The sequence below is a fragment of the Phocoena sinus genome, chromosome 5, assembly GCF_008692025.1.
Source record: "Phocoena sinus isolate mPhoSin1 chromosome 5, mPhoSin1.pri, whole genome shotgun sequence".
Classification (NCBI taxonomy): domain Eukaryota; kingdom Metazoa; phylum Chordata; class Mammalia; order Artiodactyla; family Phocoenidae; genus Phocoena; species Phocoena sinus.
The window spans coordinates 30,672,221-30,687,781 of record NC_045767.1 but is presented as its reverse complement, the minus strand read 5'-3'; the positions used below and the strand labels follow the sequence as shown (position 1 = coordinate 30,687,781).

At 35.7% G+C, this 15,561-nt stretch overlaps 1 protein-coding gene across 7 annotated transcripts in view; it reads left to right on the top strand.

Annotated features, from left to right (window-relative positions):
• The window catches only part of SEC24B (SEC24 homolog B, COPII coat complex component), a 94,184-nt gene that overhangs the window by 49,472 nt on the left and 29,151 nt on the right, over positions 1-15,561 (top strand). For all 7 annotated transcript variants that reach the window (XR_004350096.1, XM_032633410.1, XM_032633414.1 and 4 more), the window contains 2 exons: positions 6,377-6,457; positions 9,511-9,722. Coding sequence is in view for 6 of the 7 variants with exons in the window: in XM_032633410.1 (XP_032489301.1) it covers positions 6,377-6,457; positions 9,511-9,722 (293 nt within the window). In the remaining variant the exon portion in view is untranslated. The remainder of the gene's footprint in view (positions 1-6,376; positions 6,458-9,510; positions 9,723-15,561) is intronic.

The window sequence follows — 15,561 nt, the reverse complement described above, 5'->3', positions numbered from 1 at the left end:
GGGAATCTTAGTTCCCCGACCAGGGATTGAACCCGTGTCCCCTGCATTGGAAGGTGGATTCTTAACCACTGGACTACCAGGGAAGTCCCTGAAAGTGAATTTTATTTTATTCTTTTATTTATTTATTTTTAGTTTATTTATTTATTTTTACTTTTGGCTGCATTGGGTCTTCGTTGCTGTGTGCAGACTTTTCTCTAGTTGCGGTGAGCGGGGGCTACTCTTTGTTGCAGTGCGCGGGCTTCTTATTGGGTGGCTTCTCTTGTTGCAGAGCACGGGCTCTAGGTGCGTGGGCTTCAGTAGTTGTGGCACCGGGCTTACTAGTTGTGGCTCGCGGGCTCTAGAGGGCAGGGTCAGTACTTGTGGCACATGGGCTTAGTTGATCCGTGGCATGTGGGATCTTCCTGGACCAGGGCTCGAACCCATGTCCTCTGCGTTGGCAAGCGGATTCTTAACCTGTGCCATCAGGGAAGCCCTGAAAGTGAATTTTAAACTAGCAGGTTTCAAATTATCCAATAAATAAAATAGAATATTTCTATCAAATTAATATTTTAAAGTTTGTTACTATAGCATTATTATCTAAATGGACAATATTTTTAAGCATTAATATTTGATTTGACATGGAAAGAAGAAGCTAAGCAGCATAATTAAGTAGTATTATGTATTATGTACCTGTTAATCCTATACTCCTAATTTGTCCCACTCCCTTCTCCCCTTTAGTAACCATAAGTTTGTTTTCTATGTCTGTGAGTCTGTTTTGTTTTGGGGTTTTTTTCTTGTTTTTTTTTTTTTAATTTTTAAATTTAATTTTATATATTTTTTTATACAGCAGGTCCTTATTACTCATCAGTTTCATACACATCAGTGTATACATGTCAATCCCAGTCACCCAATTCAGCACACCACCCCCAGACCCCTGCCGCTTTCCCCCCTTGGTGTCCATACGTTTGTTCTCTACATCTGTGTCTCAATTTCTGCCCTGCAAACTGGTTCATCTGTACCATTTTTCTAGGTTCCACATATATGCGTTGATATACGATATTTGTTTTTCTCTTTCTGACTTACTTCACTCTGTATGACAGTCTCTAGATCCATCCACGTCTCAACAAATGACCCAATTTCATTCCTTTTTATGGCTGAGTAATATTCCATGGTATATATGTACCACATCTTCTTTATCCATTCGTCTGTCGATGGGCATTTAGGTTGCTTCCATGACCTGGTTATTGTAAATAGTGCTGCAGTGAACATTGGGAACATTGGAGTGCATGTGTCTTTTTGAATTATGGTTTTCTCTGGGTATATGCCCAGTAGTGGGATTGCTGGATCATATGGTAATTCTATTTTTAGTTTTGTAGGGAACCTCCATACTGTTCTCCATAGTGGCTGTATCAATTTACATTGACTGTATCAGTTTACATTCCCACCAACAGTGCAAGAGGATTCCCTTTTCTCCACACCCTCTCCAGCATTTGTTATTTGTAGATTTTCTGCTGATGCCCATTCTGACTGGTGTGAGGTGATACCTCATTCTAGTTTTGATTTGCATTTCTCTAATTAGTGATGTTGAGCAGCTTTTCATGTGCTTCTTGGCCATCTGTATGTCTTCTTTGGAGAAATGTCTATTTAGGTCTTCTGTCCATTTTGGATTGGGTTGTTTTTGTTTTTTTAATACTGAGCTGCATGAGCTGTTTATATATTTTGGAGATTAACCCTTTGTCCATTGATTTGTTTGCAAATATTTTCTCCCATTCTGAGGGTTGTCTTTTCGTCTTGTTTATGGTTTCCTTTGCTGTGCAAAAGCTTTGTTTTATATATAGATCCATTTGTATTATTTTTTAGATTCCACATATAAGTGATATCTTATAGTATTTGTCTTTCTCTGTCTGACTTCACTAAGTATAATTTTCTCTAGGTCCATCCATGTTGCTGTAAATGGCGATATTTCATTCTTTTTTTATGGCTGAGTAATATTCTACTGTGTGTGTATATATATATAAATGCACACACACACACACACACACACACACTCACACTCACTCACTCACTCACTCACTCTACATGTCCTTAAGCTAATTGTCAGTTGATGGGCACTTGGGTTGCTTCCATGTCTTGGCTATTGTAAATAGTGCTGCTGTGAACATTGATGTGCATATATCTTTTCAAATTAGAGTTTTTATTTTTTCTGGATATATACCCCCAAGAGTGGGATTGCTGGATCATATGGTAGCTCTATTTTTACTTTTTTAAGGAACCCCCATACTGTTCGCCATAGTGGTCGCACCAATTTACATTCCCACCAACAGTGCATAAGGGTTCTCTTTTCTCTACACCCTCCCCAGCATTTCTTATTTGTAGACGTTTTATTGATGGCCATTCTGACCAGTGTGAGGTGATACCTCATTGTGGTTTTGATTTGCATTTCTCTAATAATTAATAATGTTGAACATCTTTTCATGTGCCTGTTGATAATCTGTATGTCTTCTTTGGTGAAATGTCTGTTTAGGTCTTCTGCCCATTTTTTTGATTGGGTTGTTTGGTTTTTTTTGGTACTGAGTTATATGAGCTGTTTGTGTATTTTGGATATTTAACCTAGTGTTGATCTCATCGTTTGCCAATTTTTTTCTCCCATTCTGTAGATTGTCTTTTCATTTTGTTGGTGTTTTCCTTTGCTGTGCAAAAGCGTTTAAGTTAGATTAGGTCTCATTTGTTTATTTTTGCTTCTATGGTATTTTTTTTAATTTTTTAATTTTATTTTATTTATGTTTTTATACAGCAGGTTCTTATTAGTCATCAGTTTTATACACATCAGTGTATACATGTCAATCCCAATCTCTCAGTTCATCCCACCACCACTACCACCACCCCCGCCACTTTCTTCCTTGGTGTCCATACGTTTGTTCTCTATGGTATTTTTATAATAACTTTATTGAGATATAATTCACTCATTTAAATTTAAACAAAGTTCTGCAACCATCACTGTGTAATTCTAGAACATTTTCTTCACCTCAAAGTAGAAACTCCATGTTTTAGCAGTCACTTCCTATTCTTGTCCCCCTTCATGCACGCATGCACACATACACGCACTAATCTACTAATCTACTTTTTGTTTTTATAGATTTGTCTGTTTTGAACCTTTCATATAAATAGATCATATACTATTTGGTTTTTGTGACTGGCTTCTTTCTCAGCATAGTGTTTTCAAGTTTTATCCGTGTTATGGCATGTATCAGTCCTGTGTTCCTTTCTATTGCTAAATAATATCTTATTGTGTGGATATATATCACATTTTATTTACCTGTTCATAAGTTGTTGGACATCTGGGTTGTTTCCACTTTTGGGCTGTTATGCATAATGCTTCTGTGAGCGTTCATGCACAACTCTTTGTGGGGGTGTATGTTTTCATTTCTCTTGAATGGAATTGCCAGGTCATGTGATAACTGTTTGGCGCCTTTTGAGAAGCTGTCGGACTGTTTTTCAACATGGCTACAACATTTTACAATCTCGTGGAGGCTTCCATTTCTCCACATCCTTGCCAGAACTTTCTGTTATCTGTCTTTTGAATTACAGACATCCTAGTGGATGTGAAATGGTATCTCACTGTGGTTTTGATTTTTATTTCCAGAATAGCTAGTGATGTTGAGCATCTTCTCATGTGCTTATTGGCCATTGGTTTATCTTTTTTGTAGAAATGTCTGTTCAGATCCCTTACTCATTTTAATTTGGTTATTTGTCTTTTTATTGTTGAGTCATAGAGTTCTGTAAATATTTTGCATATTAGACCTTTATTAACTAGATACATGATTTGCAAATATATTCTCTCATTCTGTGGGTTATCTCTTTATTTTCTTAATGATATCTTTGGAACACAAAAGTTTTTAATTTGATGAAGTCCAGTATATCTAATTTCTTTCTTTTGTTGCTTGTGCCTTTGGTGTCATATCTAAAAATCCATTGCCTAACCGAAGGTCATGAAGATTTACTCCCATATTTTAAGAGTTTTAGCACTTACATTTAGGTCTATGATCCATTTTGAGTTAATTTTAGCATAAGGTGTAAGGAAGGGGTCTAACTTCATTCTGCTGCATGTGGATATCTAGTTGTTCCAGCACAGTTTGTTGAAGGGAATATTCTTTCCCCATTGAGATGTCTTGGCATATTGGTTTGGTTTTGTTTTGAGGTGAAATCTACATAACATAAAGTAAACATTTTAAAGCACACAGTGGCACTTAGTATATTCACTATGTTGTGCAGCCACCACCTGTCTCTGATTCTGTCATTTGGGTTGTCATGCAGTCACCACTTCTGTCTAGTTCTACCTTTGTAAATGTAGTGAACTTGATAAAACTAAACATTTTCATCATCCTAGAAAAGAACTCTATACCCATTAAGCAGTAACTTCTCATTTCCCCCTCCTCTCGGCCCCTGGCAACCACCAATCTACTTTCTATCTCCAGAGATTTACCTATTCTGGATATTTCATATAAATCAAATCATTCAGTGTGTGACCTTTTGTGTCTGGCTTCTTTTGCTTAGCATGTTTTCAAGGGTCATTCATATTGTAGCCTGTATCAGTACTTAATTCCTTTTTATAGCTGAATAATATCCCATTGTATAGATATACCACATTTTGTTCATCCATTCATCTCTTGGTGAATATTTGGGTTTTGGTGTATTGTTTTTTAACGCTGTTACTTCAAGACTTTTGACCTTGTGTATCAGCATTCTTCTTTAGTTATAAATTCACAAATACAAGGAAAAGGAAGAGCCATTACTTCCCATTCTTAATTAAGAGTAATGACCTATATATGCAACAATATTCTATTTACCACAAAGAAAGCACTTGGTATGTATTAGTGTCTTTCACCTATTATTTATTTTATAGCCTTCATGTTTTGTAAGTTGCTTCATAACCAGTCTCATCTAAGCATCACAAGAACATTAAAAAGCACACAAAGGGCATTTTAAAAATTGTTCTCATTTTGCGAGAGAGAGTATTATGATGATTGTCAAAGTTATTTAGCAATTAAATGACAGAGTCTAATGTAACTACAGCCGTTTGCCTCCAGATCATGTTACTGATAACAAAATGTTTCTACACAAAAAATTTTAGCTATTATGCCCTGAGTCAATACACTGAGTTCTTGTAGTTAACCAAAATTATTCAATGGAAGATAGTTATGCATATCTATTCTTTCTATATCACAGTTGAAAATTTACCTAAAATATAGTTTAAACCCGGTTATAATATTGGTGTTAAGAGCCAGGGATAACCTCTGTACTACAGAATTTTATATTCTGGTGAAAAAGACCAAGATCTTTAACAAAAGAGCGAGGCTGTGTGCGTTTTCAGTTGGTTTTGTTTTTTTGTTTTTTTTTTGCGGTACACGGGCCTCTCACTGTTGTGGCCTCTCCCGTTGTGGAGCACAGGCTCCGGACGCACAGGCTCAGCGGCCATGGCTCATGGGCCCAGCCGCTCCACGGCATGTGGGATCTTCCCGGACCGGGGCACGAACCCGTGTTCCCTGCATCGGCAGGCGGACTCTCAACCACTGCGCCACCAGGGAAGCCCCGTTTTCAGTTTTATTCATTAGTATATACTCTAGTGTATCTACCTATGTTAACTGTAGGCTCTCAATAAAATATTTGTTAAGTGAATGAATGAGAGAAATACATGTTCTACCAGCTGTGTGACACCACTACATTTTATCGTAAATGGCCACTGAATATTCCCGTTAGTCTTTCAAGTTTTGAATGAATACATGTAATAAAAATTCTTATAATCTAACACATATTTGTTAGAGTACCTTTTATTTTTGTTACCTTATTAAATATGGCAGGTACTGTTTAATCTTGATTGAGCAGATGAATAAACCGAGGCATAGAAAAGCTTAGTAACATGCTAGGTAGCAACCCAAGCCATAGATTCCTCTCTTATGAAGGTTTCATACAGCTATGCTGAGTTATAAAAGTAATTAAGATTTAATTATCTTAAAATAACGTGATAGTGATATAGGGTATTTAATAGCTTGTGATTTGGTAGATCCAATGTTTGAGATGTGATTTTATTAACATTTCTATCAATCTAAAATTGATGTTTGTGTGTTTGACTACTTTGAAAGTTGTGTATCTTTTCTTTAAGATGCCTTCATGTGTGTCTGCTTAAATTTTATCAGCTCCGTATTCTTCCCACTTTCACCCCCTGTATTATCAGGAATTTATGTATGGTTTTTTAAATGTCATTAAACATCAGTCATTTCATGTTTTTAGGATCAGGAATTTTCCTAGATCAGCAAAACATCTTTTTCAAAATTGCCAAAGGTTGCTTTAAGATACGTTGCCATTTTAAACTTAGTGGATATTTTGGTTTTCCTTTTAGGTGTTGACAGCTCTTCTACCACAAGCAGTGCTTCTCCAATGCCCAACAGTTATGATGCCCTAGAAGGAGGCAGCTATCCAGGTAATTTGTTTTGTTCATATTTGATGTTTATTTGAAAAGTTACTGACCATCAATTACTTCAAACATGAACATGTACTATACATAATTAGCAGACTATATTTTTAACAGAAAAAAAGGGACATTTTCCTGGTTTTCTCAGCCTTAATTTAATGGTGTAATTGTCACATAACAACTGTGGATGCTGTTTTTGGGAGGCCAAGGAAATTTATTATTTGATTTTTGCTACCATGCTCTTTATCTTTTTCCTCTTTCTAAAAGACTTAATACTGAATAATTTTTCTCTTCTTTTCCCTTCTTTTTTATGCTAATAATTCCTTAAATAAATTTTATATTTCTGTTCTCATGCTTAGGTCCTTGAATTTCTTCCAGCTAGCCTCTGAATATAAATAGTCTTTGACTCTTTACTCCCCCTATGGCTCCTGGCTGCCTCCACCAGGTAAATAGATTAACCAACTTGGGGGTAGGTTTTGGAGGCATTACTTTTAACCATATCTGGAAGTAACTTTGGTCATATGTAGGAACAGGAGTGGTGGATAGTGTTTTAAAAAATTACGAACTGAACTTCTATAATGATTAGTTATTTCATTATAGCATCTTGTGCTGTGATCTTCCTTATTTGCCTGTCTCCTGTCACCAACAGCCTGACAACCACACCTGACCTCCTTCTTTGTCTTTTCTTTCTAATGATTCCAAACTTTAGGATTAACAGAACAAGTAATTTTGCTCTTCGCTTTATTTCTTATCATGTTGTTAATTATCCAGGATGAAGCTTAATTGAAGTTGGAGTGTGCTGGACTTCACACACCATCTTGCTATCACTGTTCTATGAGTCAGTAGAAAACTTTAATCTTCTCAGCTTAGTACAGAGTTCCCTTTTAACATTTCAAGAATACTTAAATAAGCTACTCAGTCTTTTGTGGTTAAGGGTTCTTTCCCTAGGGATCTCTGTGTGTGTGTGTGTGTGTGTGTGTGTGTGAGAGAGAGAGAGAGAGTGTGTGTGTGTGTGTGTAAAAAGTTGTGGACCATTCCAAAAGCAGTTACCATTGTCAAAATATTCTAGAAGAGTTACTTCATTCACTAAAAGATGAATACTATTTATTCAACTATCATATTTCATGAGCTTCAAATTAACCTGAAATAAAACATCTAATGTGGTATAGTTAAAAGATGATGGCCTTGGAGTTAGACCTTGCTGTGTTTATCTGTATTCATTTAATCAACAAATCTTAATCTTGTTATGAACTGTGCTTTGGCAGTAAGTGAATAACCTTAGGTAAATTTTCTAGCTATTTTATACTGCACCAAAATTAAGGAAAGCTATGAACATCTATCACAGTAAGATTAACTGAATTAAGTCTATGTGTCAGGTACTAGGTTGATCTTAGGGACTACAGAAATGTATGAAATACTGTCCTTTTCCTAAAAAGGGTGGGAAAAGTTTTAGACCCCCATGTTTAGGACTCCAGTTCTTCACTTCTTAAGCTGATGACTGTTGTCATGTTAAGAGACCTTTCTACTTACAGTCCCATCACAGTGAGGAGAGACAAGCAGGAAATCTAAGTATATGACACTGCATTGACGCTCTAGTCCTTTTAAGAAGTCTGGGAAGTTACCAGAAAGCCAGTAAGCCAGTGCTTGCCTAATTAGCACAAGACAATAGACAGCAGAATGTCTAGGAAGGTCTCTTCAAAATGAGAGTGAAGAGAGTCAGTAGAAAGATGATTCCTCAATAAACTTTGAAAAAATAAATTTAAGTCAGATGCTTTTAAGAACATATTTTCTTTTTGCAGAGTCTGATTGCTGGTGAAGAATATAATTTTTATATGAAAATATACAGTGAAATACAGTGACATGAGAGATTAAAATACACATGTACTTTAGATTTGACTTTTTGTTGTTGTTATTCTTGTACATGGTGATAAAATTTTCTACAGTTTTCTTGCCCCAGTTTTAATCAAATTTTAGTTTCTGTTTTAAATTTAAATAAAGAAAGAACATTCATTCATTACATTTTATTTGGCCTCTACTACATACCAGACATTGTTCTAGGAGCTGGACACTATTCTAGACTGTCTTTCATACTTTCATTTTTGCCTCTGCCAATAAAGCAGACTTCTAGGGGATTGTGGTAATATGCCACTCCTTCCATGGACTTTTTTTTTTAATTAATGTCAGGGTCAGATAAAAAGGCAAGTTAGAGCAAAGAGTAGTTGACACTCTTTTTGTTTTTTTTAATTTATTTTATTTATTTATTTTTGGCTGCATTAGGTCTTTGTTGCTGTGCGTGGGCTTTCTCTAGTTGCAGCGAGCGGAGGCTACTCTTTGTTGTGGTGTGCGGGCTTCTCATTGCGGTGGCTTCTCTTGTTGCGGAGCACGGGCTCTAGGCATGCAGGCTTCAGTAGTTGTGACATGCAGGCTCAGTAGCTGTGGCTCGTGGGCTCTAGAGCGCAGGCTCAGTAGTTGTGGCGAACGAGCTTAGTTGCTCTGCAGCATGTGGGATCTTCCCGGGCCAGGGCTCGAACCAGTGTCCCCTGCATTGGCAGGCGGATTCTTATCCACTGCGCCACCAGGGAAGCCCGACACTCTTTTTATTGCTTTGCTTTGTCTTCTGCTTCTTAGCGCCATTTCTGCTGAGAGAATAAAAGGAAAAATAACTGTATTTTTAATATACATAAATATATATTTATATTATATGGTACGTGGTGGTATATATATTTAATATGCATAAATATAAAGGTCTTATCTGTTAGAAATACCAATTGAAGTAATTGTCAATGAAATGGTACAAAATGGGGTTTTCTTGTAAATACGTGTTAAAAAAGATGGGGTAGGAACATGTGAAACATGATTAGCAAAATACTGATGAATATTAAAGCTGAGTAATGGATATATGGGGTTTATTGTTCTATTTTCTCTACTTTTGTGTATGTTCAAAATTTCTCATAATAAAAAAGTTTTAACAAAAAGGGAGATGCCAAAGGCTATGGCTCAGCCAAGAGTATTTGTGGAGTCCCGACTTTCAGTTGTCAACACCATGCTTTTCCCTTTGCTAGACATGCTTTCCTCATCGGCAAGCAGCCCTGCTCCTGATCCCGCTCCTGCCCCTGCTCCAGCTCCAGCTGCTCCTCAGCCTTCAAAAATGGCCAAGCCATTTGGGTATGGTTATCCAGCTCTGCAGCCTGGATATCAGAATGCTGCAGCACCACTTAATTCCGGAGTGCCGCCCGGTAGCCCAGCGTATTCTGGATTCCAGCAGTATGCTCAGGTATGTATTTAGTCATAAAAAGAAAATCATATAAAAATTGTGAAACTATTATCAATTCTGACAAATCCCTGTTGATTCAAATGGATCATAGGTATGAATACAGGTAAGTCTAGATCAAACATACATAGAATTTGATTCCAGTTTGTATGTGTGTGTGTGTGTGTGTGTGTGTGTGTGTGTGCGTGCACGCGCATGCGTACATAGAAGAAGATAAAAGGTATTACTGTGATTTTTCTTTTCTGCATTGTACTTCTATTTTTCAGGGGCTCTGCAATGTACAGGTATTAATTTTATGATCGGGAAATTAAAGTAAATGTTATTTTAAATTCTGTATTACTAAGCTGGCTTTCTCCTCAAAAAATGACATGGTATAAGTGTGGTTTGGGATTTTGGCCTCAGTTCTTAACTTGAAGAACTCTTGGTGACATATAACTGAAATTGGTAAAAGCCTCCATACACATACATGTTCATTAATACATTTGTTCATAATTACTGCTATGACCTCTTTTGATATGACCCTTCTTGGAGTTACCTGTTAAATACCATATCAGTTTAATAGGACAATAAGTATTTTACATTTATATTTATTGGGAAAAAAATAAAATATAAGGAAACGATTTAAATAGCAAAAGCATTCTACTTACAATAAAAAACTGCTCATAGTAGACTCACCTTACAGAAATTTCATCTGGTGGTGAACTGATGAAAATTAGAGGGGAAATAAGAAAACCATTTGTTTCTGGAATTTAATCTTAGAATTAAAGCACAGAAGAAAGAAGGAAACTGGGAGAGGCACTGGAGAAATGTGGTTGGTTAGTACAGATTTCCCTGCCTTCCATTTTGTTAGATTTTCTTTATGACTTTATTGGTCCAGATGGAACACCACTATTTCAGGGTAACTGAGCAATAATGATTTAAGCACATAGCTAGGATGTGCTTTTAAATTCTTACCTGTGTACTAAAAAAAAGGTTATAGATTTTAATCTAATCTTAACATTAACAAGCTAATTTTAAAAGCAGCCATTTATTTTTGAATCCTAGTTAGAATATTTTAATTTAACTTTTAGCAGCTTTCTATAGTAAAATTGAAATGCCTTTAAATGTTGCATTTAGTATAACCCCAGTGGGAGGGTTCTGAAATCTAAGGGCTTTCTTTGTGTTCATTTATTTATGATGACCTTTATTAAGTAGTGGGAAACCCCAATGGCTCCCCTTTGAGGAAGAAAAAAACTTAAAATTAGTTTTTCAGGGTAGAAAAACAGGTAAAAAGTTGATGTTTAAAAATGAAAATAAAAAATAGAAAAATATTTTAGTGAATGTGTAAAAAACCAGATACAGATACTGTATGGCTTTTTTTTTAACCAAAAAAAAAAAAAAAATGTTCATGATCAACTGTAGGAAAATGCAGATAAGCAAAAAAGAAGAAAATAAATATCAATCAATACACCCACCATCAAGATACAAAAGTAACAGTTGGAGGCTATCCTTCTGGGTTTCTTGCTGTATGCATTTGCAGGAGAAAGCCAGTAAAGAAGCTGGTCATGTAAATGATTTATTTACACAAACAAATAAGCTGATAAATATGGGCATTGTTTTGCATTTTTTTTAAATCCTTGAACAGCATAAGAGGAAACCTTTCTATATTATTACATATCCTTCATCTGATAACTGCATAACATTTTATAATCACCCAGTCTGCCACTATTGGGCATAACTTGAGTGTCAAAATCAAAATATACACCTGTGCACAAATCTTGTGCCTTCGTCTCATTATTTCCTTAGATGAAATCTCTTCAGGTGAAATTAGTGAATCATAGCACCTAATTTTACCAGTCTTTAGAATTTCTCTCTACTTATTCATTCAGTGAAAACTTAACTGAGTTTCTACTGTGTGGCAGCCCTACTCTAGGCACTGAGGTTACGAGAGGAAGCTAAGTGAACAAAACAGAGTTCCCTCTCTCAAGCAACTTGGTGGGAAGGCAGGGCCAATGGGACAGTAAGTAAGTAAAGCAATAAATTAACAAACTAGTTTCAGGGACTTCCCTGGCAGTCCAGTGGTTAAGACTTTGCCTTCTAGTGCAGTGGGTGCGGGTTCGATCGCTGGTCAGGGAGCTAGGATCCCCATGCCTAGTGGCCAAAAAACCAAAACATAAAACAGAAGCAATATTGTAATAAATTCAATAAAGACTTTAAAAAATAAAAACAAAAACAAGCTAATTTCAAATAGTTACAAGTGCTATGAATCAAGAGGAGTGGAAGAAATTGCAGGAGTTGGGTATAAAGAGTAAACAGTCAGGAAGGCCCTCATTATAGAAGTTATGTTTGACTTAATATTTGAATGACAGGAAAAGCCAGACATGGAAAAATCTGGGGGTAGAGGATTTCAGGCTAAGGAAACATATATACAGAAACGTTAAGGCAGGAGCAACTTTAACATGTTCTAGGACCAAAGTCCCAGTGTGGCTGGAACTCAGCAATGGGAAGAATAATAGGAATGAGATCAGAGAGCTAGGGAAGAACCATAGTCAGAAGCTTGGATTTTACATCAAGTGCAAAGGGAAAACATAAGAGATTTTATTTAATGGAATAAAATCTGATTTACGTATTTAGAGACTCATTTGGCTACTATGTGAAGAACGGATTAGGGCTGGGAGTATTTGAAAAGATAAAAATGGAAACGGGGACAAATGGAAGCTTTGCCATCATCCCAGAAATAGATGATTGTGCTTTCTTCTAAGGTGGTATTGGCAGAGGTAGTGAAAAGTGGATGGATAAGGGATATCTTTTGACTTATTGATGGATCGGATGTGGTGGGTGAGAGAAAGGAAGCATCAAGGATAACACTTAGGTTTTTGGCAGGGCATCTGGATAGAGGGTAGTGTATTTACTTAGATGGTAAAGACAGAGGAATAGTTCTGGGAATAGGAATCGAATTGGCCATATTAAGTTAGAATACCTAACAGACATCCAAGTGGAGATGCATAGTAGACATTAGTTGATCAGTATTTGGTGGTCAGGTATGGAGAAATAATGTACCAATTTATATTCCTAGCAAAAGTGTCTTTGCCTACTTTTCCATATTACTAAATATGTCAAGTATTATATTTTATAAGAAAAAATATTTTCATAATTATTAGTTATTTGTGTTACTTTACTGAAATCCCTGTTCATATTTTTTCACCATTATTCTATTCAGGTTCTTCTAGTTTGTAACATTTTTGTCTAATAATATATTGCAGTTTTTTCCCCCAGCTTGACACTTGTTTTTAATTTTAATGTTTTTTTTCTTAATTGGAGAAATGTTTAATTTTATAGTCATATTATAATTTCTTTTGTTTTTACCTTTGTATCTTTTTTTTTTTTTTTTTTTGCGGTATACGTGGGCCTCTCACTGTTGTGGCCTCTCCCGTTGCGGAGCACAGGCTGCAGACGCGCAGGCTCAGTGGCCATGGCTCACGGGCCTAGCCGCTCCGCGGCACGTGGGATCTTCCCGGACCGGGGCACAAACCCGTGTCCCCTGCATCGGCAGGCAGACTCTCAACCACTGCGCCACCAGGGAAGCCCATTTACCTTTGTATCTTTTAAAAGTCTTTTCAATCTTAAGATTAGGGAAAAATTCCCTCTCTATATATTTTTTTACTTTGGTGATTTCACTTTTTTGCATCTTTTAAGGTTTTGTTTTGGTACATAATGTAAACAATAAATCTCATTTCTCCCCCCCATATATATTCAATAGTTAGCTCTAATTTCACTGACATTTATTAAATAATCTATCTTTCCTCATTGATTAAATATTCCACCCTTATTTTGTATCCTAAATTCTTAAATTTAAATTCTTATATTCTAAATTCTTATCTTAAACTTGGGTCTGTTTGAGGTTTTCTTTTATACACTGTTACTGATCCATGTAATCATTTTTGTCTCCTCCTTTACAGCTCTACTGAAAACTGAAAGAATCTCTAGTATTATACAGTTTTGGTTGTTTTTCCTTAGGATCATCAGCTTCAGTTACTGTCAACAGTTTGTTATACTTATTTGACCTATCCTCTACACACACAGACACACACACACACAGACACACACACACAGAGACACACATACACACACACCCCTACCTTTTCTTACTGAGGGCTTTAAAGCTAATCCTGGGCAAGGGGAGGCAGGGAGATGGAAAAGATAATTTCTTGCAAACCACAATACCACTATCATATCCAACAAAATTAACAATAATTTCTAAATGTTGTTTAAAATTCAGTCCATATTCAGATTTGCCCGACTGTTTCAGTATTGCTCTTCTGTAGTTGGTTTGTTCAAATCAGGAGCTAAGCAAGACTTACTAATTGCATTTGCCTCTTAATTCTCTTTTTAATTTAAAAACAAAGCTCCACCCCCATTTTTTGTGCCTTTGAACCTTTGAAAAACCTGGATCTCTTGTCCTGTAGAATGTTCCACATTCTGAATTTGGCTGATTGCTTCTTGTGGTGTCATTTAACTCATTCCTCTGTTCCATTTTCTATGTATTAGAAATTAGATCTAATGGCCCAATTATAGTCAGGTATATTACTTCATTTATTTATTTCCCTAAGCCAAAATACAATATATTTTGGTTCTGTGTACATCATAATAATACTTGGTTGTCTCACTTTTAGTGGTGTTAGGATTGATTAGTGAGTTCATATGGTGACAACCTGATCTTTTTATTGTGAGGTTCCTCATTATGCTTTCATCCAGTGGCTTTATCATCTACTGATATCTGTTTATCATCTATTCCAGATGACCATTACCTGTATCATTTATTTCCATATGGGTTGTAAAATAGTGATTTTCCTGACTTTATCATTTTGCACTGATTAGCTGGAATTCTGCAGTACATTCACATAATGGAGTGATCAATAACTACAAAAAAGAATGTGGAAAATCTCTATATACAGACATAGAGTTATTGCCAGGACTTTTTTTTTTAGGTGAAAAAAGGGGTCATATTTAGAGCAGTGTATATATTAGTTTATATTTGTAGATGCAGACAATGGAAGATTAAACCAAAAACTAATAAAAATAGTTATTTAGGGGGAGGGATCAAGAGTGAAACAAGATATCTCTGAATTATTGTAAAGTTTTGACATTAGAATTAGGTAAATTTTGTTTACTCAAAAAGATTATTAAGTGGATAAAAAGATGAAACGCAATCCTTAAAAATTAAAATCAAACGAAAACAAGCAAACCAGTTAATCAAGTTGGATACATTCTGATATAGAAAAAAAAGTATTGTTCTAACTAATCTTAAAACTCAGTATTTTGTATGTTCTCAATGGGAAATAATCCAAGGACAAAAAGAACTACAAAGAAATCTTTAATAACTTTACATTTATAATATTAGTGTTGTCATTTTGGAACTATTTTAATATATTGTAGGATAAAACAAATAAGTAAGGCTGTTACCATTAGGAATCAAGATTTTCAGCAAAAGAGAAGAGAGATGCAGGCATAAAATCAAAAAAGTTAAATTAAAACACCATCATCTTAAATTTGAATTGGAAATGTCAATGTGAACTGATTATTCTTTTTTTTCTATTTAAAAATGTATTATGTTTTCTATCTCTACGTATTGTAGAAGTCTGGAAGTAATAACAGCACACTAGCAGTAAACACCCTTATTATCCAGATTATGGTCTCTAGGTACCATCCTTACTTAAAAGGAACCAAGAATCCTTTTTGGATAAATGATTAATTTGGAGTCTGAAGGAGGAATGGTACAAAATGTCATGCCAGAAAGCAAGGAAGCTAACAAAGGCAATGGGTTCATATCAAAAGGACACTGGGGTCAGCTTTAAGGGGATCT